The 26,059-nt window shown below is 45.8% G+C and overlaps 2 protein-coding genes across 2 annotated transcripts in view; one reads left to right on the forward strand and one right to left on the reverse strand.

The window, feature by feature from the left end:
* Window positions 1–26,059, reverse strand: part of LOC149450582 (uncharacterized) — a 122,624-nt gene that overhangs the window by 75,755 nt on the left and 20,810 nt on the right. The window lies entirely within an intron of this gene.
* LOC149450585 (uncharacterized) lies at window positions 46–25,238 on the forward strand. The gene is made up of 2 exons (XM_089691739.1): window positions 46–744; window positions 24,251–25,238. The coding sequence occupies exons 1-2, from the start codon at window positions 56–58 to the stop codon at window positions 24,876–24,878; spliced, it is 1,317 nt and encodes a 438-aa protein (XP_089547865.1). The 5' UTR covers window positions 46–55; the 3' UTR covers window positions 24,879–25,238.

The raw sequence follows: 26,059 nt of genomic DNA on the forward strand, positions 1-26,059 counted from the left end.
TCAGCTCCTGTCTAGTAATCCTCTTTGTCTTTGTATTTTAGTCCATGGCCGGGAGATGAGGAAAACCTCCGAGGATTGTCTCACTTTGTCTCCAGCCTGGAAAGTAGAAGATGAGGACATCACACAGTATAGTCCAGGAGAAAACCCGGCTCCCTCCAATGTCCATCCGGCACCACCCAGTGTAGATGGACCATCGGATTCCTCATATCCTGCGGAACCTCAGACTGTGCGGGACCGGGCCGGCCTTCCAACAGGGAATAGCTTCTCCTGCATTGAGTGTGGGAAGAGATTGCAATCTAAATCTGGTCTTAATGTGCATGAAAGATCTCACACGGGGGAGAAGCCTTATTCCTGTCCTGAGTGCGGGAAATGTTTTTCAGACAAGTCCAATCTTTACAAACATCAGAGATCTCATACGGGGGAAAAGCCATATTCCTGTTCTGAGTGTGGGAAATGTTTTTCAGTGAAGTCCAGTCTTTTCACACATCAGAGATCTCACACGGGGAACAAGCCGTATTCCTGTACTAAGTGTGGGAAATGTTTTTCAGTGAAGTCCAGTCTTTTCACACATCACAGATCTCACACAGGGGACAAGCCATATTCCTGTCTCGAGTGTGGGAAATGTTTTTCCCAGACGTCCCATCTTTACAGACATCAGAGATCTCACACGGGGGAGAAGCCGTATTCCTGTCCTGAGTGCGGGAAATGTTTTTCAGATAAGTATCATCTTTCCAGACATCAGAGGTCTCACACGGGGGAGATTCCATATCCCTGTCCTGGGTGCGGGAAATGTTTTTCACAGAAGTCTGAACTGTACATACATCAGAGATCTCACACGGGGGAGAAGTTGTATTCCTGTTCTGAGTGTGGGGAATTTTTTTCCACAGAAGTCACATCTTTACATACATCAGAGATCTCACACAGGGGAGAAGCCGTATTCCTGTCCTGAGTGCGGGAAATGTTTTTCAGTTAAGTCCCATCTTAACACACATCAGAGATCTCACACAGGGGACAAGCCACTTTCCTGTTCTGAGTGCGGGAAATGTTTTTCAGATAAGTCCAATCTTTACATACATCAGAGGTCTCACACGGGGAGAAGCCATATTCCTGCCCTGAATGTGGGAAATGTTTTTCGCAGAAGTCCCATCTTTCCAGACATCAGAGATTTTACACAGGGAGAAGCCACTTTCCTGTCCTGAGTGAGGGAAATGTACCTCACTGAAGTCCTATCTTCCTGTACATCAGAGGTCCCACACAACCCTGGAGGTGTATTAGTGCCTTGAGTGTGGGAAATGTTGCTGGACATCCCAGTTTTCATGTGGGGAAGAAGCACACCCTGATATACACCTCAGATATACTCCATGGCTGATCTTCATCATGGAAGGTACATTAGACCAGGAGATCAGAGGCCCCTAGAGATGTAGAAGAAGCAGGAGATCATAGGTCCCCAGAGAAATGGATGAAGTGGTGGAAGAAGCAGTAGACCAGAAGATCAGAGGCCCCCAGAAACATGGATAAAGTGGTGGAAGAAGCAGTAGACCAGGAGATCAAAGGTCCCCAGAGACATAGATGAAGTGGTGGAAGAAGCAGGAGATCATAGGTCTCCAGAGACATGGATGAAGTTGTGGAAGAAGCAGTAGACCAGGAGATCAGAGGCCCCCAGAGACATGGATGAAGTGGTGGAAGAAGCAGTAGACCAGGAGATCAGAGACATGGATGAAGTGGTGAAAGAAGCAGGAGATCAGAGGTCTCCAGAGACATGGATGAAGTGGTGAAAGAAGCAGGAGATCAGAGGCCTCCAGAGACATGGATGAAGTGGTGGAAGAAGCAGGAGATTAGAGGCCCCCAGAGACATGGATGAAGTGGTGGAAGAAGCAGTAGACCAGGAGATCAGAGGCCCCCAGAGACATGGATGAAGTGGTGGAAGAAGCAGTAGACCAGGAGATCAGAGGTCCCCAGAGACATGGATGAAGTGGTGAAAGAAGCAGGAGATCAGAGGCCCCCAGAGACATGGATGAAGTGGTGGAAGAAGCAGTAGACCAGGAGATCAGAGGCCCCCAGAGACATGGATGAAGTGGTGGAAGAAGCAGTAGACCAGGAGATCAGAGGCCCCCAGAGACATGGATGAAGTGGTCACAATACAATAGTACGATGGAAATCTATCAATCTCTTATGTTTCACCACAAATTGAAAAAATAAAGCAAGTGTGAAGCCAAAAACAATGAATTGTGTGGTTCTCTGATGAGGGAAATGACAGATGTGGATGCCACGACACTTCTTCATGATGAAGCACACAGCACATCAGGGTACAACACTGGGGGGCTTCCCAGAATCCTATGACCCCCAATTCAGAGGGATCACCCAGCACTTGTCTATCAATCCAAGATCTCCAGCTTTCCTCCAACCCCCATCTCAGACGATGGCAGTGCTTCGTCCCATCAGATCGCTGTGCAGATAGACTGTGATATAGTAGAAAAGACACTCTCCATGGTGTCATCAAACACCAATTAATACATTTTGACTGAAATTTATGATGAAATTTGTTTTTTTATTGTTTAATAGTAAAAAGTCCAAAATATTTTTTTTTCTCAATTGTCTCGTGACACTCAGGATCATTAATCAGGAATTAATAATTGGCCGGGGCCCCTATACCGTGATGGGGTAAATCCTCAGAAGGTGGAGGGGTTAATGTGGTAAATGGCTTGGTCAGGAAGGGGGGTACATCCTCAGAAGGGGGAGGGGTTAATATGGTAAATGACCTCGTCAGAAAAAAGGGGTACATCCTCAGAAGGGGGAGGGGTTAATATGGTAAATGGCCTGGTCAGGAAAGGGGGGTACATCCTCAGAAGGGGTTAATATGGTAAATGGCCTGGTCAGGAAAGGGGGGTACATCCTCAGAAGGGGGAGGGGTTAATATGGTAAATGGCATGGTCAGGAAGGGGGGTAAATCCTCTGGAAGGGGAGGGGTTGATGTGGTAAATGACCTGGTCAGGAAGGGGGGGGGTTAATCCTCTGGAGGGGTTAATGTGGTAAATGGCCTGGTCAGGAAGGGGGGGGGGGGTTAATCCTCTGGAGGGGTTAATGTGGTAAATGGCCTGGTCAGGAAGGGGGGGGGGTAAATCCTCTGGAGGGGGAGGGGTTAATGTGGTAAATGGACTTAAAATGAAAAGATGACAATCAAGCTATCATATAAACAACTCGCTTTCCAGAATCCAAGATGGCGGCAGTGGGATCACGTATGTGTAGGGTCATGTGTTCCATGTTTGCCCCGGAGAGGAAGAGTCGTAGTCTGTACACGGAGTCCTAGCGTGGTTTATTTCCTTCTCATGGATGAAGTGTGGGACCGGGTTGGAGTATATTTTGTGGTGGGAGATTTCACAAACACTTAGAGTTCTGTTCATAAAACAATGAGCTGAATGAATGTGAGCCGTGTTCACCCAGCTGGGACGCGTTTTGGCCATGTTTTATTTCACATCATCATTGGCTCCATCTAGTGGCCATATTATTGTATTGCACTATTTTTACATCAGGAGGTATTTCAGGGAAGATACAGCATTATGGCCACTAGATGGAGCTGACGATTATAGGAAATCACTTTAACCTCTTAAGGTGGAACTTCACTCTCCCAATCAGCATTGACTATTTCTAGTCCTTACACTGCTAGTATCGGTATATAGATAGGAAAGTAGATCATATTTACTTGTTTTGAATGTTTTTTTTACATATTGTTACTCACTTCCTGGTTTCCTGCCTAGGAAAATGATGTCATACACCCCAACAGTCTTCGGAAGGGGAGGGGGGGTTCTCCGCTCAGCCAATGCCTAAGCTAAGGGCTGATGGATTCCAGGAAGTAAATGCTACAGGAATCATCTGCCCTTACTCAAGATGGCTACTGACAAATGCTGGGGTGATGTTTTTCAAAATGATTTCTCAGCAAAGTAAATCCTGAAGACACGGATGGATGGATGGATGGGGGAGTTTGCTTTGAATATTACCAATGAATTAAATAGTATTTTTGGTTTGTAGTGTTCAGATGAAGTGCAGATCCACTTTAACCGCTTGCCAACCGCGCTATAACTGAATGACGGCTACAGCATGGTTGTCCAGTCCTGGGAGGGCAACATATGATGTGCTCACAGAGACGCACCCTTGGGGCGTGCACCCGGTGATCTCTGCATCCTACGGACACAGCTGATCATGTGATGTGGTAAAAAGCCAATCACAGCGGCCTTTTAGCACGTGATCAGCTGTGTCCAATGACAGCAGATCACCGGGAAATGCAGTTGCTGGTTATTGGCTGCACTTTCCTCACACTGTCACAGCATGAGGAAAGTACTGGCAATAACTGGCAATTGTCAGAGGAGGGATCAGCACCGATCATCAGTAGTGCCTACCAGCTGTGCCCAGCAGTGCCTAGTAGTGCCATCCACCTGTGCCCAGCAGAGCCACCCATCAGTGCTGCCCAGTAGTACCACCCATCAGTACCCATCAGTCAGTGCCGCCTATCAGTGCCCATCGTTGTTGCATATCAGTGCCGCCTATCAGTGCAGCCTCATCAACGCACATCAGTGGAGGAGAAAACTTACCTGTTTATAAAATTTTATAATAGAAACAAAGAAAACTTTTTTCAAATGTTTTGCTCTTTTTTTGTTTATATCGCAAAAAATAAAACACCCAGCAACAATTAAATACCACCAAAAGAAATCTCTATCTGTCTCAAAAAATGATAACAATGTCATATGGGTACAGTGTTGCATGACAGCGCAATTGTCATTCAAAGTGCAACAGCGCTGAAAGCTGAAAATTGGCCTGGGCAGGAAGGGGGTATAAGTGCCCAGTAGGGAGGCGTTATTTTTTGCTATTTGGCACTACGCTACTTGGTAATTGCTCAGTCATGCAACAATGTGTGCAAATGAAATATATATAGAATTTGTTTCACATAAATGGAGCTTTGTTTTGGTGTTATTTGATCCCCACTGAGGTTTTTATTTTTTATTATATAAATGAAAAAAATGAACATTTAAGAAACCCCCCAATATTTTCTGTTATAAAACATCCAAAAGGAAAAAAAATGTTTCCTTATAAATTTCAGCCAAAATGTATTCTGCTACGTCTTTGGTAAAAATAAATCCTAGTTTTTTTGAAGTTGGCAGTTTTGGTCACAATTTTTGGGAAAATAAAGAAATTAAATAAATATTTTTTCACTTTTTTTTCTACAAACTCACCAGCGCAGTACAGCGTCATCACATGACTGATGTGGTGGTGATCAGGGACCTGACTGGTGACAGTATGATAACAAACAGAACCAAAAAAACCAATAAAAACATTTTCAATTTTTTAAACTTTTTTTCTCTCAGAGTAGTGTCCATAACAGCACTGCACTACTCTAGGGGGGATCAGGGATTCTCTTTACAATGATGATCACCGTGTCAGCAATGCTTTATACAGAGTGTCATTCATGACAGCTGTGATTACTAGTGATCTGTGATTGGCTACCACTACATCAGATAGTAGAGGGTGCTATGACTGGCCCAGGTACCATGTGATAGCTGTGGGCCAATCACAGCTCACTAGTATCAGAATGAGATTCATTCATACCATGTTTGGTGACATTGTGATCCTGATATTAGCACAATGCTGTATCCAGGGTACTCTTCAGTACAGAATCATTATCATCGGATTATTATACAGGATCTATAGAGTGACAACAGTCTGCACAGCGCTTTACAACATGATGGAAGACAGTACAGCTACAATATAATTTGGTACAGGAGGAATCAGGGGGCCGGCTCATGAGAGCTTACAATCTAAGAGGGAGGGTGAAGTGATACAAAGGTCATAACTGGGCAATGGGCCGATGGAGGAACTAAAACACAGTGTATTTGTTAGAAGCAGGAGAGGCTTCTTTACAGAGAAGGATTTCAGGGATCCTCTAAAGGTGGATAAAGTAGGAGATAGTTGGACAGATTGGGGTAGGGAGTACCATAGGATGGAAGAGGCTCAGGGAAAGTCCTGGAGGTGAGCATGGGAGCCAGAGAGCAGGAGGTCTTGAGAGGACCGAAGAGACCGGTTTGGTTGGTATTTTAAGACCAGGTTGGTGATGTAGCTGGGGGCAGAGTTGTGGATGGTTTTGTAAGTTGTTAGTATTTTGAATTGGATTTATTGGGTGAGCAGAAGCCAGTGGAGATGACAATTCAGCAGAAGAGGCCATAGAGGAAGAGGAAGGGGAGGGGGTGGAGCAGACAGATGTGGCAGAATCACCACCAGGTTTTTGGAGGCATGGTGGTGGAACAAGCTCCAGAACTGAACCCTGTCCTGCATCCTTCCCAGCTGCTAGCAGAGTTACCCAGTGTGCCGTGACGGATATGTACCATCCCTGACTGTGCCTGCTGGACCACGTGTCAGTAATGTGGACCTTGCTGCTGACCGCCTTGTCCAACAAGGCCAAAACATGACCTTCCACATGATGGTACAGAGCTGGAATGGCCTTGCATGAAATGAATTGTCTTTTCGGAACCTGTCACTGTGATACAGCACATTCTGCAAATTCCCGGAAGGGGGAAGAGTCTATCAGATGGAAAGGCAGCAGTTGTAAGGCAGCAATTTGGCCAGGATAGAATGTGGATGGGTGGGACAGTCTTTTTTTCATGGTTCAGCAAATGGGGTAGTGAAATGTTCCTGCTGAAATGAACAGGTGGTGTCCTGCTGTCAGATGGGCCACCCACTGCTGTACCATCACTCCTCTCAGTGGAGGCTGTTGAGAAGACCTGACGTTTTACAGTAGAGATCCCAGATGAGGAGCAAGGAGAAGTCTGCACTTTTTCTGGGTCTTTCAGGTGCTGTTACCAGCGGGCTGCATGGCAGCTCATCATACGTCTTGTCAAGCATGTGGTGCCCAAGTGGCTGGTGTTTTGGCCACGCTTGGTCTGCTTCAGTCAAAGACTGCAAACAGCAATGCTGCACATGTGTTGAAGAAAGCCCACACCAGAGAACTTGTGGAAGTCTGCATGGAGTCAGCAGCGCCCCCCACCTGTGGAGCTCTGTCGTGTGATGCCATTGGTTGGCTGCCCTTATGCCTGTCCCTGGAGGACATCCTGCCTTGTTGGAGTTCTGCCTCCTCCTCACTGTCCTCCTCTGATCTCTCAGGCACCCAAGTATGGTCAGTGACCTCATCATCCCCATCCTCCTCATCAATGGAGCCAACTTGGCAGTGTGCTGCGGCTGGGGGAACAGGACTGACAATTTCTTTTCCCTCACTGGCGCCCCCTCTCTCTAGGCTCACGTCACTCCTTTCCTCATCCTGGGAACCAACATCACAGCATTCAGATTGCTGCACATCCTCCAGCAGCATGGAACTGACACTATGATCCAATCATTCTGGTGACTCCTCCATGCATGATGGTGGGGCTACGGAAGGAGCAGCTGTGGTGGACAAGGAGCCGGAGGAACAGGACACTTTGGCAGCTGTGGTGGAAGGCAAAATAGTATGAGCCTGGATGACAGAGGATGAGGATGACTGACTTATCCACTCCACCACCTCTTCTGCATGTTGTGGCTCAATAATACGGCCAGCACTTTGGCCAATCATGGCTCTCCCTGAGAACTCACCTGTTATTGGCCAAAGCTTTGCACCTGACCACAGGTCAGGTGCAATGTTTTGGCCAATCACAAAGCATGTTTTACATTGTTTGGGCACGCGGGCAAACTTCCTGCATAATGGTGAACACTCAAACAGTTAATGTTCGATTCAAACTTATGTTTGACTTGAACCGTCAGCCCATCCCAACTCAAAATATTATTCTCTGTGGATCTACTGCTTCCACTTTACACCTACTTCAATTGATCTTGTGTTGTTTGCCAGTAAATTAAGAATACTGAACAATATGCAAATCCATATACAACAAAGTGTTTTGTGCTCAAGATGCAGTTCCCTGCAGATCTACTGCTTCCACTTTACACCGACTTCATGTAGCACTACCTCAGAAGGAGCTGAATGTTGCCCCTGGTTCCCCTTTGCTTTGCCCCACAGCAAGGCAAACACACACACTTCTGCTCGTTGTCTCCAATGACCAGTCTAGGGGATGTTTTGTGTTTGGAGTTTATTGTAGAACTGGGGATAGGGATGGGGAATGTAGTCGGATCCTCCAGAATCAGAACTCTTCACACTGAGGACATCTAGCTGATCTCTTAGTAGAAGACTTGTGAAGTCTCGGCTGACAGGAGATAGCAGACTTCTCAGTAACAAATAGCAGCAAGTAGTTGTAGGAGAGCGAAGTCCCATTAGCAGTAGCAATACTTGGACAAGCTCTGCAGAACACTAGGCAGGGCTCCCTTTCTCAGACCCAGGCTGACTATCAAGCACCAGAGGGGTAACAAGCACACAGAGCCCCCCAGATCTCTCAGAGTTTGCACTCACAGGTCCAAGGACAGAATGGTTGCCTCCTTCCAATCTTCCAAGCCACTCTCTCCAGTGATACCAGACAGAGCTTTGGCAGACAGCTCCCCTCAGTCAGCTTACTGTAGAATCAGGGTCACTCTCTCTAACTTCAGGCCCTCAGGTCACCCACCCGAGGCCACATAACAGCAAGTGCCAGGCGAGGCAGCCTGCCTCCAGCCTGTCTGGTGCAATCCTCTCCGAGGAAAGACACTGAACCCATGTGCTCTCAGAGTATAAATACCACTCCCAGCATGCAATGGGGCCACCCTCCCCTGTAATTGGCCAGGACTGTATCCATATTCATGCTGGTCATTTGTCTAGCCAATTCCCATGTTCTGGAAGACTCTCATAGCTTCCTGAAGGCGGGCAGAACTCAGACAAACTCCAACAGAACCAGAGCAGCATGAGCAGACCTGACTAATCAATCACAGCTCTCTGTAACTCAGAATACCGACTGAATTTACCTGACAGCCTCTCTGGTGAGCAGAGAAACACAGCTATGCTTTACCTGACTCTACACATCCTAGACCTGACCAGGAGGGGGCGCTACATTCATTCATCTCATCAGATTTGCTGCTATAGGAAATCATCTCAAATCCTGTGCAAATCCATGGAGACAGACAATATTGTGTGCTCAGTATAGTGTTCTCTGCAAGTCCACCGCTTCCACTTTGCAGCTACTTCAATCCACTTATTTTACTCCAAAAATCCACCAATCAGTGAAAAGTTGATAAGGTGTGAAAGTGCTCCGCCCTCCAAACTGTGTTGGCTGTAGTGTAGCCACGCCTTCTTCCACCTCTTGTACACGGGATGGTGAGGGCGCCCCCTAGTAGTGCTTCCCCCTCACCACACCAATAGGACTCCCAGCTTTTCAGCTCCCAGAGTCAGAAACATCCTTCACACTCTCCTCATCTCCGATGGTAAAGGAACCGGATCCTCCTCGCTCACTCCTGCAAGTCTGCTGCGGGTTCTGTCAGTCTCCCTCCTAGACTCCGCCTCCAACTGCCATTCCAGCAGGAGCTCCGCCTCTAAATACACACTCAGGGAGGAGAGAAAGGGGAACCCGACATTGTGTGACACCTTTTATTACATGGAAATACGAAAATCAACGGGACTAATGCAATCACATTTACTGCAAAATCAATGGAGCCAAAATCCCTCCCCCGAGCAGTCATATATTTCTGTCCCCCTTGGTGGGAGTGGAGGTGACCCCTCTATAAGGATCTACAGTCCATACACACCCAGCACAAGGCCGGGGTCACACTAACAGACGCTTCTCGGGGCTGCAGTTCCTCTGAGCTCCACAAGGTGGGGATCTCACTTCTACCCAGACAGGAAGTCTCTATGGAAGACAGACAGGAAGTGATGTCAGGTACAGATAGGAAGTGATGTCAGACACAGACAGGAAGTGATGTTAGGTACAGGCAGGAGGGATAGAGGAGACCTTGGTGGAAGTAGCAGCAGAGGAGGTAATAAGATGTTATTTTCTATTTACACCCAGTAACCCCCGTCATGTCTGTCCTCTGACTTCTACCCAGACAGGAAGTTCCATGAATAAGGAAGCAGAAAGGAGACATTCCTGGATCTGGCAGCAGAGGAGGTAATACGTAGATGAACCCCTTCAGGGGGAGGAGTTGATGATAATATATTTGCTCCCAAAGCTGGCCTACGTGGTTCAGTTTTATCGTTCAGCCAGCGGGATGACCATAAAAACTGAAGTGATTCCCCCATCCACACATTGGAGGTGGATGGGGGAATCCTCCCCGCTGCACTCTTGTATTCTGACAATGGGGGACTCCTCCGCTCTCAGAATACACGGATCAGCACTGAAACTATTGGCTGCAGCCACTGGGGGAGTGGCTTTTATCCGGCAGGGGCCACACATGGATGGAAATGTGAGCGATCCCTGCTGAACCAGCTGAATTTCCATGGATCTATGGTCACCTTCAGTGACTTCCTCCCCTCCCCCTCATCTCCTTCATGATGGAGACTATTGTCTGCTATTTACACTCCGTTCCTCCGCACGTCACCTGATCACATGACAGCTTACTTCCACAGATTCCGGACAAGTTTCTGGATGGTAAAGGTCAAAGTTCACTCTTCAGTTTAGGAGAGGTAGGACACACCCAGGAACTAGGATTTGGTTTGTACAGGAGCCTCATATAGAGGACCCCTCAAATCTCCCCATCCAAATGTCCCTCCATCCAGAGTCTATATGTCCTATGACATCACACTGACCTCACAGCTCCTCCTCCCAATGTCCCTCCATCCAGAGTCAGAAAATCCTATGACATCACACTGACCTCACAGCTCCTCCTCCCAATGTCCCCCCATCCAGAGTCAGAGAATCCTATGACATCACACTGACCTCACAGCTCCTCCCCCAATGTCCCCCCATCCAGAGTCAGAGAATCCTATGACATCACACTGACCTCACAGCTCCTCCCCCAATGTCCCCCCATCCAGAGTCAGAGAATCCTATGACATCACACTGACCTCACAGCTCCTCCTCCCAATGTCCCTCCATCCGGAGTCAGAGAATCCTATGACATCACACTGACCTCACAGCTCCTCTCCCCAATGTCCCTCCATCTTGCTTTTTTCTGATTCTCTTAGGATGTGGGGTCGCTTGGTATCCTCACATGTAAAGTGGGACTGTTGGTCCTGCGTTGTATGTAATGACATCAGAATGCTGCAACAAGCCTATACCCTGCGTAGTGTGGGGGTCCTATGGGGGGGAATTATACCTCAGCCTGAAGTGGGGCTTTAATAAAATGGAGACCTGAATGGAGAGGTGAGGAGGATTCTGAGAATATCATTTGATGTGACTATTTGTGTTCAGATGTAGAGTTTTCCTCCTGTGAAGTCTGGAGATCATATGACATCACATTGCCTCCACCTCCCTCCCTGATAGAAGAGAGAAAGAAGAAGAAGATTCTAGAAGTCACCAGAGAGATCACTGAGCTGCTGACAGGAGAGGTGAGCGGTGCCGGGAATTCTGGGACATTCTCCAGTAACAGACAAGGGATGTGTCTGGATGGTGACTGTATCATTGTGTGTGTCAGGTTCCTATAAGGTGTCAGGGTGTCACTGTCTATTTCTCCATGGAGGAGTGGGAGTATTTAGAAGGACACAAGGATCTCTACAAGGACGTCATGATGGACAATCAGCCGCCCCTCACATCACCGGGTAAGAGGAGACTTTATTGTAAAGGAGAGAGCAGTACGGAGGATCCACCTAGATCCCCCATCATCTGATAAACACATAGAAACAATGGATTCAGTCAGTGTGTGTGTTTCCTACAGATGGATCCAGTCATGGGAACCCACCAGAGAGATGTCCCCGTCCTCTGTATTCCCGGGATTCCACACAGGAAGGTCACACCATCCCTCACCATCATCAGGTAGATGATGACAATTATTGGTAGTTGTGATTTATACACAGCATGTTTGTTACAATGAATGTTTTATTATATCTTTCAGAGTGGAATCCTCGGGGATGATAATATTGATGTTAAAGAAGAGTATAAAGAGGAGGATGAGGAGTATGGAGTGATGGAGGAGTTTTCAGAAGGACACAAGGATATGATGGAGCCACCTAATACCAGGAACCCAACAGAGAGATGTCCCCGTCCTCTGTATTCCCGGGATTCCACACAGGGAGATCACACCATCCCTCACTATTACAAGGTTGGTGGGATGGAGAATCTAGAACATGGACTTGTAGAGACTATGGGCTCCAATCACAAAGCGGTATCTTCCCGTATCCCAGTATGTAGTAAGATGCTGCATTCTGTTTTTTAGTAGTGAAGCCTGCGGGGAATTTACCACTGGTGTCCATAGCAACACTTGTAAATAGCTCGTTGTTAAGGAGAGGTCGCCAGTGTCCCCAACAACCAGTAAACAAGGAGCGGATGGCTGCCAGGTTCCACGCTGACAGCTGTGACAGGTCTGGTATGGATTTTGATGAGAATCCCCGATGCCAAAATAATAAAAAAAAAGGCGTGGGTTCCCCTTCAAAATCAAAACCAGATCCTTAGTGAGTGCCCACCTTCCTCCTGAACCATACCAGGCCACATATCCTCAACATGGGGTGGGTGCTCTGCCCCCCCAAAAGCACCTTATCCCCATGTTGATGGAGACAAGGGTCCCTTCCCCACAACCCTGGGCAGTGGTTGTGGGGGGCTGTGGGTGGAGGACTTATTGGAATCTGGAAGCCACCTTTAACAAGGAGGCCCCCACATCCCGGCCCCCCCACAATGTGAATGAGTATAGAGTACAGGTGAAACTCAAAAAATGAGAATATGGTGCAAAAGTTCATTTATTTCAGTGCAGCAACTTAAAAGGTGAAACTAATATATGAGACTCATTACATGCAAAGCAAGATAGTTCAAGCCGTGATTTGTCATCATTGTGATGATTATGGCTTACAGCTCATGAAAACCCCAAATCCACAATCTCAGAAAATGAGAATATTGTGAAAAGGTGGAATATTCTCGGCTCAAAGTGTCCCACTCTAATCAGCTCATTCAGCCATAACACCTGCAAAGGGTTCCTGAGCCTTTAAATGGTCTCTCAGTCTGGTTCAGTAGGAATCACAATCATAGGAAAGACTGCTGACCTGACACCATCACTGACACCCTCCATAAGGAGGGAAAGCCTCAAAAGGGAATTGCAGAAGAAGTTGGATGTTCTCAAAGTGCTGTATCAAAGCACATTAATAGAAAGTTATGTGGAAGGGAAAAGTGTGGAAGAAAAAGGTGCACAAGCAGCAGGGATGACCGCAGCCTGGAGAGGATTGTCAGGAAAATGCCATTCAAAAGTGTTGGGGGCTTTCACAAGGAGTGGACTGAGGCTGGAGTCAGTGCATCAAGAGCCACCACACACAGACAGATCCTGGACATGGGCTTCTAATGTCGTATTCCTCTTGTCAAGCCGCTCCTGAACAACAAACAACGTCAGAAGCGTGTTACCTGGGCTAAAGAAAAACAGACCTGGTCTGCTGCTCAGTGGTCCAAAGTCCTTTTTTTCTGGTGAGGCAACTTTTGCATCTCATTTGGAAACCAAGGACCCCGAGTATGGAGGAATAATAGAGAGGCCCAAGGACCCCGAGTATGGAGGAAGAATGGAGAGGCCCAAGGACCCCGAGTATGAAGGAAGAATGGAGATACTCAAGGACCCCGAGTATGGAGGAAGAATGGAGAGGCCCAAGGACCCCGAGTATGAAGGAAGAATGGAGATACCCAAGGACCCCGAGTATGGAGGAAGAATGGAGAGGCCCCAGGACCCCGAGTATGGAGGAAGAATGGAGAGGCCCAAGGACCCAGAGTATGGAGGAAGAATGGAGAGGCACAAGGACCCCGAGTATAGAGGAAGAATGGAGAGGCACAAGGACCCCGAGTATGGAAGAAGAATGGAGAGGCCCAAGGACCCCGAGTATGGAGGAAGAATGGAGAGGCACAAGGACCCAGAGTATGGAGGAAGAATGGAGGGGCCCAAGGACCCCGAGTATGGAGGAAGAATGGAGAGGCCCAAGGACCCCGAGTATGGAGGAAGAATGGAGAGGCCCAAGGACCCAGAGTATGGAGGAAGAATGGAGAGGCCCAAGGACCCCAAGTATGGAGGAAGAATGGAGAGGCTCAAGGAGCCCAAGTATGGAGGAAGTATGGGTAGGCACAAGGACCCCGAGTATGGAGGAAGAATGGAGAGGCCCAAGGAGCCCAAGTATGGAGGAAGAATGGAGAGGCACAAGGACCCCGAGTATGGAGGAAGAATGGAGAGGCCCAAGGACCCCGAGTATGGAGGAAGAATGGAGAGGCACAAGAAGCCTGAGTATATGACAACTAATAGAGGGTGGAGCCTGAACATGGCGGCATGGGAGAGGGTGTAGTAAGCACTCTCCGATAGCCTCCCCTCGTTTATCCTCCCTATGAATCCCTGATTGAATGGCCAGCAGCACTAATTGAGTGCAGAGACCCACCTGCAGGAGAGGATTCGTGGAAGCCCGAGGACGATCGGACCCAGGAGAGTGTCAGGAGAGAGACGGGAGGGGGATACCTCTGGGTTTTCCCCCGACGCCCAGCAGCTGTTATCGAGGAGGAGCAGGGTTGCCAGGGAGACGGTCGGGCAGCCTGGAACCTGGAGAGAGCTGAGAGAGGGAAACCTCGTGGTATCTTCTGGCGTCTCGCGGTGTCACGCGGTGGCTTCGGAGGAGCAGGGTTGCCAGGGAGACGGTCGGGCAGCCTAGAGCCAGCTGAGAGAGGGAAGCCTCGTGGTATCCTCCGGCGTCTTGCGGCGGCTTCGGAGGAGCGGGGTCGCCAGGGAGACGCTGGTGAGACGGGCAAGGTATTGGAGCGGCACCGACACGTGGGAAGCCGCGGAGGAGCTCTGGGAGCTCAGAGAAGGAGAGAGATTGCCCGATAGCAGTGCAGGTGGAGGAGAGCAAAAGACATATTGCCCCCACAATATACACCACGTATAAACATATACCTGTCTCCTCTACTTAACCTACCTCCACCCCATATCACCTCCTAACCATTCTCAACTTTACAGTCTTATAAACTTTATATCTTCATTTTCATAAAAGGGTTAAAAAGTATACCTCCTACACTACTCCTTTCTCTATTAAGTATTAACCTGTATATCAACTCCAACTTAAGAGGACTTGTGACCTAAAGATAAGCTACATGAGCTACGTGAGACCCCTAGGAATCCTTTCAAGAGGCTATAAGTGGACAAAAATACAGAGGAGATCTGCTTCTGGAGTGAGGTTCCAACGCGGTGGGTGAGTGATGACCGTGGGTTAGTCTTCAGCCTACAGGTCCCCTTTTTATACACCATTTACATTGGGTTCGTATATTAGACTTTTATATATATTGAGCTCCTGCACTACTTTCCCAAGTATCCAGAATAAGACAGTGTTTTAAAAATTCATCCTGAAAATAAAAGAATTAGGGGATTCCTAGGATAGGTCTGAAGATCGGGAGGAGTAAGAGAACCGAAGTTGCATGAAACAAGAGTAAATATTTCAATAACAACATGAAAGGTAAAAATATAAAAGGGAGCGGGCCTAAGAATACCCAAACTGGTACAATTAAGAAATATGTGTCACAAGGAAATGTTACCCCAGAAAGAACTCAGGGAATAAATGAAAAAAGTGAATTGGATATAAGTGTGGATAATAGTCCGAGACTTTCCCTGGGCCCAGTTTATAACAATCAAATGGAAGGTATTGAACCAAGAGAGTTGGAAAGAGATATGCAAATACCTAACAAAAAAGAAATGGTGGAGATGTTTAAAGGTTTGGAAAACTCAATAAAGCAAGAGATGGGGATGATCCGGGAAGATCTGGGACAACTGTTAACTAGGGTGGAGGAAGTGGAGGAGAAGGTACAAGCCCAGGCTCAGAATATCCTAAAATTAGAGAAATGGATAATTGAAGATAAAAAAGAATACAAGAGATTGCTTTATAGGATGGAAGAACAAGAAAATAGAGAAAGTAGAAATAATATCAGAGTAAGAGGAATCCCGGAACTGACAAAGGGGGAAGATTTAAAAGAATTATCTGGCAAAATCTTGAACTTCATAATGGACAACTCGGATGAGGAGATGTTCAAACTGGATGAAGTATACAGGATTGGGAAGTACCAACAAGGAAAAGGGGTAGAAAAACCGAGAGATATAATTGTTAAATTTCATAATTATGGAGATAGAGAAGAGATATGGAAAAAGATCAAAGGAAAAACAAATATTACATATGGAGGGAAAAATATCCAAATTTTTGCAGATCTGACAGCAGAGACTCTGAGAAGGAAGAGATCACTGAAACCCCTATTAGAAGAGATGAAAAAACAAAATGTGAAATACAGATGGGGTCGTGACTTAAGTTTAATTGGGTGGAGGGATGGAACTACAGCTATTTTAAAATTCCCGGAAGACATGGAGGAATTTTGTGACAAACTTGGACTGCAGAGACAAACGATACCTGGTTGGGAAGTGGAGGAGGGAGAGTTGGATTTTTGTGGGTCAGGAAAGTGGCAGCTGGTCAAAAGAGGAAATAGAGAATTAACAGATAAGGGGATATTGGGGAGGAGGGGGAGGTAAGCGGTCATGGGCAGAGTCAAACCCCCATAGAGGGATCAAAGGTGGAATATGATCCAAAGGCATGGGAAGCCTGGGGGGGGTGGGGAGGCGGGAGGGAGGGGGGGGGGGAGCTGGCAGGGGGGGAGGGTTAGGAAGGGTAGGGGTTGGGGAGAGTTGAGGGAGGGAGGGAGGGAAAAGAATAATAAAGGAAATACTCTGCAGGATAGAGAGAGGTATAAAAAGCAAGGGTAAAGAGGAGGATAGTTATGTGATCTCTAAAAAAAAAAAAAAAAAAAAAAAAAGATGGAAGATTTACAAGTTATCACTTATAATGTAAAGGGATTAAATTGTCCTGGGAAGAGATTTAGGTTATTTAAGGAATTACATCATCAAGCAGTTTCGGTGGTCTTTTTGCAGGAGACACATCTTGAGATAGAATCTAAGGTGAAGCTGAAATCTAGAGATTACCCATTATGGTATTTTGCAGATTCCCCAATTAAGAGAGCTAAAGGGGTGGCAATAGGGTTCAGAAAAAATATAAGATTTGAATTAAAGGACAGAAAAGTGGACCCAGAGGGGAGATATCTGTTTTTGAAGGGTAAAATACAAGGGGTGGAGTGCACAGTAGCTAATATATATTGTCCAAATAAAAAACCAGAGGAGTACTTGAAGGGTGTGTTAAAAAAGTTGATGGATTTTAAAGAGGGTTGTATAATAGTGGCGGGAGATTTTAATTTTTGTATGGATCCACAAATTGATACAAATTCTAAGGTACAAAGAGAGGGGAGTAGATCTCTGAGACTATTAAAGAAGGTGATCCATGGATGCCAATTGGTAGATTCATGGAGAATCTTGCATATGAAAGATAGAGACTACACATTTTTCTCAAATGCACATCAGATATACTCAAGGTTGGACTATATATTGGTAGAACATCACTTTATAGACTCAATGGTTAAAGCAGACATAGGAGTAATGACGCTCTCGGATCATGCCCCTGTTGTATTGAGGATGGGATGGGGGAGGAGAACAGAAGGGGTAGGTTGGAGGTTGAATGAAGCACTTCTCATGGACAAGGATAATGCACAGAGGATTGGGAAGGAAATTGAGAGATTCTTTAAAGAGAACGAGACAGAGGATGTGTCTAAAGCAACAGTATGGGAGGCTCATAAGGCATATATAAGAGGAGTTCTGATTGCAATTGGGGCAAGAAAAAAAAGAGAAAGAAGAGAAAAAATTAGTGGGTTCTTAAAAGATATATCGGAGTTAGAACAACTATATAAAAATAAAATGCTAATAGAAATTAAGCAGAAGATAATAAAAAAGAAAGAGGAACTGGAAACCCTGATGGAAGAGGAGAGAAGGAGAGTGTATAATAAAGTGTTAAGCGAAAACTATAAATGGGGAGATAGGCCAGGAAAATATTTAATGAGAACCTTAAGGAAAAAAAAAAATAGGAATTATATAGATAAAATAAAAAGCCCTAAGGGAGAAATGGTCCACTCAAATAAAGAAATTGCAAAGACGTTCGCGGACTATTACAGGAAGTTGTATAATATCACTCCATATGATGAAGTAAATAATATGGATAAGGAAAAAAAGAAAAAAAAAAGGAAGATTTATCTAAAAAATGCAGGATTACCAAAAATAAAAGAAGACCAACTAAACTCCCTTGAAGCAGAGATTACACAAGAAGAGATAAGGATAGTAGTAAAAAGTATGGAGATGGGGAAGAGCCCAGGCCCAGATGGCTATACAGTAGGGTATTATAAAAAATTTAGTGAAATATTAAACCCCAAATTGGAAAAATATATGAATGCCCTGGGAGGAGAGATGGACATGAGGGGAGAATCTTTGCAGGCTCATGTGGTACTGTTACATAAAGAAGGGAAAGACGTCTCGCAATGTTCAAGTTATAGGCCCATTTCACTGTTGAATTTGGACACCAAGATATATGCAAAGGTCCTAGCGAATAGGTTGAAGGAGTTTATGCCTACATGGATACATGGAGATCAGGTGGGCTTTGTCCCAGGAAGAGAGGGCAGGGACAATGGGTTGAGATCCCTGATGCTGATTCAGAGAAGTAAAAATGGGGAGGTACCAGCGGTGGCCCTTTCAATTGATGCAGAAAAGGCCTTCGATAGAGTAGACTGGGGCTTCATGATGGATACCTTAGAAGATCTAGGAATAGGAGGTAGAATGAGGGAATGGATTGGAAAACTGTATAGTAAACCCTCGGCAGTGGTAATAGTAAATGGGGAAAAAACAGAACCCATTGGGATGTCAAATGGAACGAGGCAGGGCTGCCCTTTGTCTCCCTTATTATATGTTTTGTCATTAGAGCCTCTTTTATCAACAATAAGGAAAAATGGAGACATAAAGGGAATTCAGATAGGAAGTGTAGAACATAAAGTGGCAGCTTTCGCTGATGATCTGCTGTTTTATGTGGGGAGCCCCAGGATCACACTCCCAAATCTAATGAAATTGTTGAAGGAATATGGAGAATTATCAAATTTAAAAATCAATCCAACAATAACTGAGATCTTAAACATAAATATCCCAAAAAGTGAACAGGAAAAAATACAAGAAGAGTTTCCCTTTATTTGGAAAGAAAGTGATATAAAGTACTTGGGTGTAAGGCTCAGCACGTCGTATAAAAACTTGTATAAGCTAAACTATATTTCACTATTGAATGAAGTAAAAGGGGAATTAAAAGCGTTAGAGAGAGGAACCCCATCGTGGTTAGGACGTATAAACTTGGTAAAAATGATAATCGTACCAAAAATTTTATACAGATTCCAAATGATACCAATTAAACTCCCGGAAGCTTTTTTTAAAGTGATAAAAAAAATGATAACGGGATATATCTGGAGGAAGAAAAAACCGAGGGTGTCCCATGAGGTATTAAGTAGAGATAAAGAGCAGGGTGGCCTGGGAGTTCCAGATATAAAGAGATATTATAAAGCAGTAATATTAGGAAGAATCTTTGATTGGACGTTCAATGTAGAGGGGAAAAGCTGGGTAAAAATTGAGAATACACTTAGTGGAACTAAACTGAATAGTATAATATGGTTACCGACACAATATAGAGGACTGAAGGAGGATTTAAGTTTGTACACTGTAAATGTATTAAGGGAATGGGATAAAATACACAAATATATGAAATGGGAATTTAACTCTATACTTATGCCACTAAGAAATACAGAATTTTTTCCACCAGGTAGAGAAGAAATAGCAGGTAGATGGTTTACAAAGGAGGACGTCCAACTCAGAGATATAATGGGGGATGGGAAATTGAAGACCTTTAAAGAGCTGGAAAAGGAAAAGGGAAATATTTTCACTAGGCTGGATGAGTGGCGATACTATCAATTAAAACGTTTTTGGGGAAATCTAAAAAAACCCCTGAGAATGAAAGAGGATTGGAATTTGTTTGAAAGGTTGCTGGACACACGGGGTGATGGGAAACATGGAATAGCCAAAGTATATAGAATCCTCACAGATTTAGGCACAAATATTAAACCACTGCACATAGTGAATTGGGAAAGAGACATGGGGGTGGTACTAGATGAAGGAAAACAGAAGAAAATAAATAGATTAGTTCACGGAAATGTAAGTTTGAGGGATGTGGAATTAAATTATAAATGTCTGACAAGATGGCACATTGTTCCGAGTGTGGAGGGAAAGATAAGTGCGGAGAAATCACAGTGGTGTTGGCGAGAGTGTGGGGAAGTGGGGACAGTTTATCATATTTGGTGGGAATGTCCAAAGATTCAAATATTCTGGAAAAAAATAATATATTTAATAGAGAACATCATTGAAATGAATATCGGGTTAGACCCTGGGATATGCCTGTTACATAGTTCAGAAATACCAATTAGTAAATATAAGAAATTAGGTTTAGGGTACTATTTGAACGCAGCAAAAAGCCTGATCCCCAAATATTGGAAGAAAAGAGAAATACCGAAAGAGGAGGAATGGATAGAGAGAGTAAACTGGACTAGGGAGATGGAGAGGATATTTTATATACAGGAAGATAAGATGGAGATACATCTCGCGAGATGGGAAAAATGGGAAAATTTTGTAACAAGTAGGAGAAATTGAAAAATAGAACGTCATAGAGAACAAACTAGTAGGATACGCTTGCTTTGGATACAAGACAAGGGAATGCAGAGCGGGGGGGGGGGGGGGGGTCAAGGTTTTAAGAGGGGGGGTTATTGAAAACATAAGAAATAATTGTATATTTATGAGGATAGAGTTGAAAATGTCTTTTCGTTATTTTTTTTTCTATTGTTATTTCTGTGCAAATACTAATAAATATTTAAATAAAAAAAAAAAAAAAAAAGAAGCCTGAGTATGGAGGAAGAATGGAGAGGCACAAGGACCCCGAGTATGGAGGAAGAATGGAGAGGCCAAGGACCCCGAGTATGGAGGAAGAATGGAGAGGCACAAGGACCCCGAGTATGGAGGAAGAATGGAGAGGCACAAGGACCCCGAGTATGGAGGAAGAATGGAGAGGCACAAGGACCCCGAGTATGGAGGAAGAATGGAGGGGCACACACTGCAAGATGCTTGAAGTCCAGTGTGAGGTTCCCACAGTCTGTGTTGATTTGGGGAGCCATGTCATCTGCTGGTGTTGGTCCACTGTGCTTCATTAAGTCCAGGGTCAATGCAGCCGTCTACCAGGAGATTTTGGAGCACTTCATGCTTCCTTCTGCAGACCAGCTTTATGGGGATGCTGACTTCATTTTCCAGCAGGACTTGGCTCCGCCCACACTGCCAAAAGCACCAAAACCTGGTTCAATGACCGTGGGATTACTGTGCTTGATTGGCCAGCAAACTCGCCTGACCTGAACCCCATAGAGAATCTATGGGGCATTGCCAAGAGAAAGATGAGAGACATGAGATGGAACAATGCAGAAGAGCTGAAGGCCGCTATTGAAGCATCCTGGTCTTCCATAACACCTCAGCAGTGCCACAGGCTGATAGCTTCCATGCCACGCCGCATTGAGGCAGTAATTGCTGCAAAAGGGGCCCAAACCAAGTACTGAGTACATATGCAGCTTCTACTTTTCAGAGGTCGGATATTGTTCTATGTACAATCCGTGTTTTATTGATTGCATGGAATATTCTCATTTTCTGAGATTGTGGATTTGGGGTTTTCATGAGCTGTAAGCCATAATCATCACAATGATGACAAATCACGGCTTGAACTATCTTGCTTTGCATGGAATGAGTCTCATATATTAGTTTCACCTTTTAAATTGCTGCACTGAAATAAATGAACTTTTGCACCAGATTCTCATTTTTCCAGTTACACCTGTACATAGCACCCCTATTCATTCCCCAAAAAAAGTGTCGTGTAAAAAAACTCGAAGTCATTTTTGGCAAAACACAAATAAAGAACAATATCCCCCTGATGTAGATCCATCGATGATCCAATCACAATACTCGCTGTCATTGTTGACTCGAAGAAAAAACAAAGCTCCACTCCTGCCGTCTGACAGCTCCGCCGCCTCCCACTTCTAAATAAACTAAAGAGCGCTACCACCCTGTGACATCACCAATACAACATGCCCCGGTCAGTGACGTCACCGAGTGGCACCGTCCCTTAGTATATTTAGTGGCAGGAGGCAGCAGAGCTGTCAGACAGAGGGGAGTCTTCATTGGGAGCGGAGCTTTTCTTTCCAAGTCAGCGGTGACAGCGAGCATCGTGATTGATGATGGATCTACACCGGGGGGACATTTTTGCTTTATTTTTGCTTTTTTAATAAAGGACTTATCAAAAACTGCCTGCTGTATTTAACAGAATACTTTTTTGGGGTGAATAATTAGGGGCACCATGTACTCCATACTCATTCACATGGGGTGAGGGATCTGAGGGCCCCCTTGTTAAATTTTGTAAGTCCTCTGCCTGCAAACCCCCACAGCCACTAGCCTGGGTTGTAGGGAAGAGTCCCTTGTCTCCATCAACATGGACAAGGTGCTCTGGGGGAGCAAAGCCCCCCCTTGCAACAGAACATCCACTCCATGTTAAGGACACGTGGCCTGGTATGTTTCAGGAGGGGGGGTTACTTTCTCATCCCCCTGTTTACTGACCTGCCGAGCTGCATGCTCAGATAGGGGTCTAGTATGTATTTCTTTTTTTTTGGCAAGGGGTCCCCCTCAAAATCCATACCAGACCCGGGATGGGACCCCACGCCATTTTCTTAATATTTCATTGCCGGTAATTCTTTTTTTTAGATTCATCTTTTGGTTAGGACGAAGTGGCCGCTCGCTCCCTAACAACCATGTTGTTTACTGGTTGTTAAGGATGCCAGCGGCCGCCCACTCTTTACCAAGCAGTACACATTTCCTGAATGCCGCATGTCTCCACCACTAATTAATGACCGCATGCATTTCATTCTTTATTTCCTTCTGTGAATGTAACGCCTGTTCATGCGGTATTTACTGAGCGTGTTCAGTGTTTGTGGTCAATACCGCAACACGGGATAGGAAATGGACAGTTTCAGGATGGCATGCGGTATTTAGGGGAAATGTACCGACATATCACATGTGATCTGCTTCTGTGAAGGGAGACAATGTGTGGATTTTGTGTGTGATGTCACAATCATAAATCTTACATTTTACAGATGATATTTTCTCTCATTTCCTTGATTTAGAGTGGAGATCCAATCGATATAGAATTTGAGGTGAAAGCAGAAGAAGAAGAGGCGTATGTGAGGGATGATCAGCAGTCTATGGAGGAGGATGGAATAACGGGGACATTTATAGAGGAGGACACTCCTACAGAGATCAGCACAGGTGGGTCATGAACACTAAATCCATTCCTCCACCCATACTGCTCACTGATTGGTCCAGAGTAGGGCGGGGACTGGGTGATATATCAGCCTGTAATCCCCTGGTCACTTTCCTGAGCTGTGTTCCCCGTCCTGTATTCCTGGATTTCTCTCGGATAATCTTCCTTCTCTGTGCTGCAGACACAATTTATGTATCAGTTCTGGTTGTTTCCTCACTCTCTGACTAAGGTCCATGAATAAAGAAATGACCTGGTAGGAGATCAGAGGAGCCATTTCCTAGTTCCCTTGAGGGTGGAATTGTAAGCTCCTCAGAGACCAAGCTGCCTGATGTGGGTGGAGTCCTGGTTTGGGGGAACCAATCAGCTCCTGTCTAGTAATCCTCTTTGTCTTTGTATTTTAGTCCATGGCCGGGAGATGAGGAAAACCTCCGAGGATTGTCTCACTTTGTCTCCAGACTGGAAAGTAGAAGATGAGGACATCACACAGTATAGTCCAGGAGAAAACCCGGCTCCCTCCAATGTCCATCCGGCACCACCCAGTGTAGATGGACCATCAGATTCCTCGTATGCTGAGGAACCTCAGACTGTGCGGGACCGGGCCGGCCTTCCAACAGGGAAGAGCTTCTCCTGTACTGAGTGCGGGAAGGGTTTCCGTTCTAAATCCTATCTTAATGTGCATAAAAGATCTCACACGGGGGAGAAGCCACATTTCTGTCCTGAGTGCGGGAAATGTTTTTCAGTGATGTCCAATCTTTACAGACATCAGAGATCTCATACGGGGGAAAAGCCATATTCCTGTCCTGAGTGCAGGAAATCTTTTTCTAGTAAGTCAAATCTTTACACACATCAAAGATGTCACACAGGTGAGAAGCCGTATTCCTGTCCTGAGTGCGGGAAATGTTATTTATCAAAGTTCCATCTTTTCAGACATCAGAGATCTCACACGGGAGAGAAGCCATATTCCTGCCCTGAGTGCGGGAAATGTTTTTCAGAGAAGAACAGTCTTTACACACATCAGAGATCTCACACGGGGGAGAAGCCATATTCTTGTCCTGAGTGTGGGAAATGTTTTTCTCAGAATTCCAGTCTGCACAAACATAAGAGATCTCACACAGGGGAGAAGCCATATTCCTGTCCTGAGTGCGGGAAATGTTTTTCAGAGCATTCCAGTATGTACAAACATCAGAGAACTCACACAGGGGAGAGGCCATATTCCTGTCCTGAGTGCGGGAAATGTTTTTCCGAGAAGTCCATTCTACACAAACATCAAAGATTTCACACAGGGGAGAAGCCGTATTCCTGTCCTGAGTGTGGGAAATGTTTTTCAAGGTCATCAAATCTTTACACACATCAGAGATCTCACACTGGGGAGAAGCTGTATTCCTGTTCTGAGTGCGGGAAATGTTTTATAGAAAAATCAAAACTTGTCAGACATCAAAGATCTCACACGGGGGAGAAGCCGTTTTCCTGTCCTGAGTGTGGGAAATGTTTTTCAGAGAAGTCCAGTCTGCACAAACATCAGAGATCTCACACGGGGGAGAAGTCACTTTCCTGTCCTGAGTGAGGGAAAGGTTCCTCACTGAAGTCCTGTCTTCCTGTACATCAGGGGTCCCACACAACCCTGGAGGTGTATTAGTGCCTTGAGTGCGGGAAATGTCTTCTAGATGAATGTTGCTGGACATCCCAGCTCTCATGTGGGGAAGAAGCACACCCTGATATACACCTCAGATATACTCCATGGCTGATCTTCATCATGGAAGAAACAGTTCATAAGGAGATCAGAGGCCCCCAAAGACATGGATGAAGTGTGGGACCGGGTTGGCCATTGATGGCAGGAGAAGAATAAAAATGGAGTCCTGCCCTGTGATTGGCTGAGTATATTTTGTGGTGGGAGATTTCACAAACACTTAGAGGTCTATGGAGAACAATGTTGAACGGATGTGACCGGCATTCTCCAGCTGGGAGGAGTTTTGGCCGTATTTTATTTCTTATGATCATTGGCTCCATCTAGTGGCCATAATATCATATTGGGCTAGTTTTACTGATGGAGAGATTTCAGAAAAATCACCTCATTGTGGCCTCTAGATGGAGCCGGCGATCATAGGAAATCTCTGTGTTACTTGAGGTCACACTCCTCCACCCTGAGGTCACACTCCCACACTGTGAGGTCACACTCCCGCACTGTGAGGTCACACTCCCGCACTCTGAGGTCACACTCCTGCACTGTGAGGTCACACTCCCGCACCCTGAGGTCACACTCACGCACCCTGAGGTCACACTCCCGCACTGTGAGGTCACACTTCCGTACTCTGAGGTCACACTCCCACACCCTAAGGTCACACTCCCGCACTCTGAGGTCACACTCCCGTACTCTGAGGTCACTCTCCCGCACCCTAAGGTCACACTCCCGCACCCTGAGGTCACACTCCCGCATCCTGAGGTCACACTCCCGCACCCTGAGGTCACACTCCCGCACCCTGAGGTCACACTCCCGCACTCTGAGGTCACACTCCCGCACTCTGAGGTCACACTCCCGCACTCTGAGGTCACACTCCCTCACCCTAAGGTCACACTCCCGCACCCTGAGGTCACACTCCCGCATCCTGAGGTCACACTCCCGCACCCTGAGGTCACACTCCCGCACTCTGAGGTCACACTCCCGCACTCTGAGACCCATAAAACTTTATTTTGGTGGTATTTATTCAGTGCTGAAATTTTTTTTTTTTTTTTGCTATATAAATGAAA

This window comes from Staurois parvus, unplaced genomic scaffold, assembly GCF_062004578.1.
Source record: "Staurois parvus isolate SC_StPar_1 unplaced genomic scaffold, SC_StPar_1.0 ptg000570l, whole genome shotgun sequence".
In the NCBI taxonomy this organism is placed as follows: Eukaryota; Metazoa; Chordata; class Amphibia; order Anura; family Ranidae; genus Staurois; species Staurois parvus.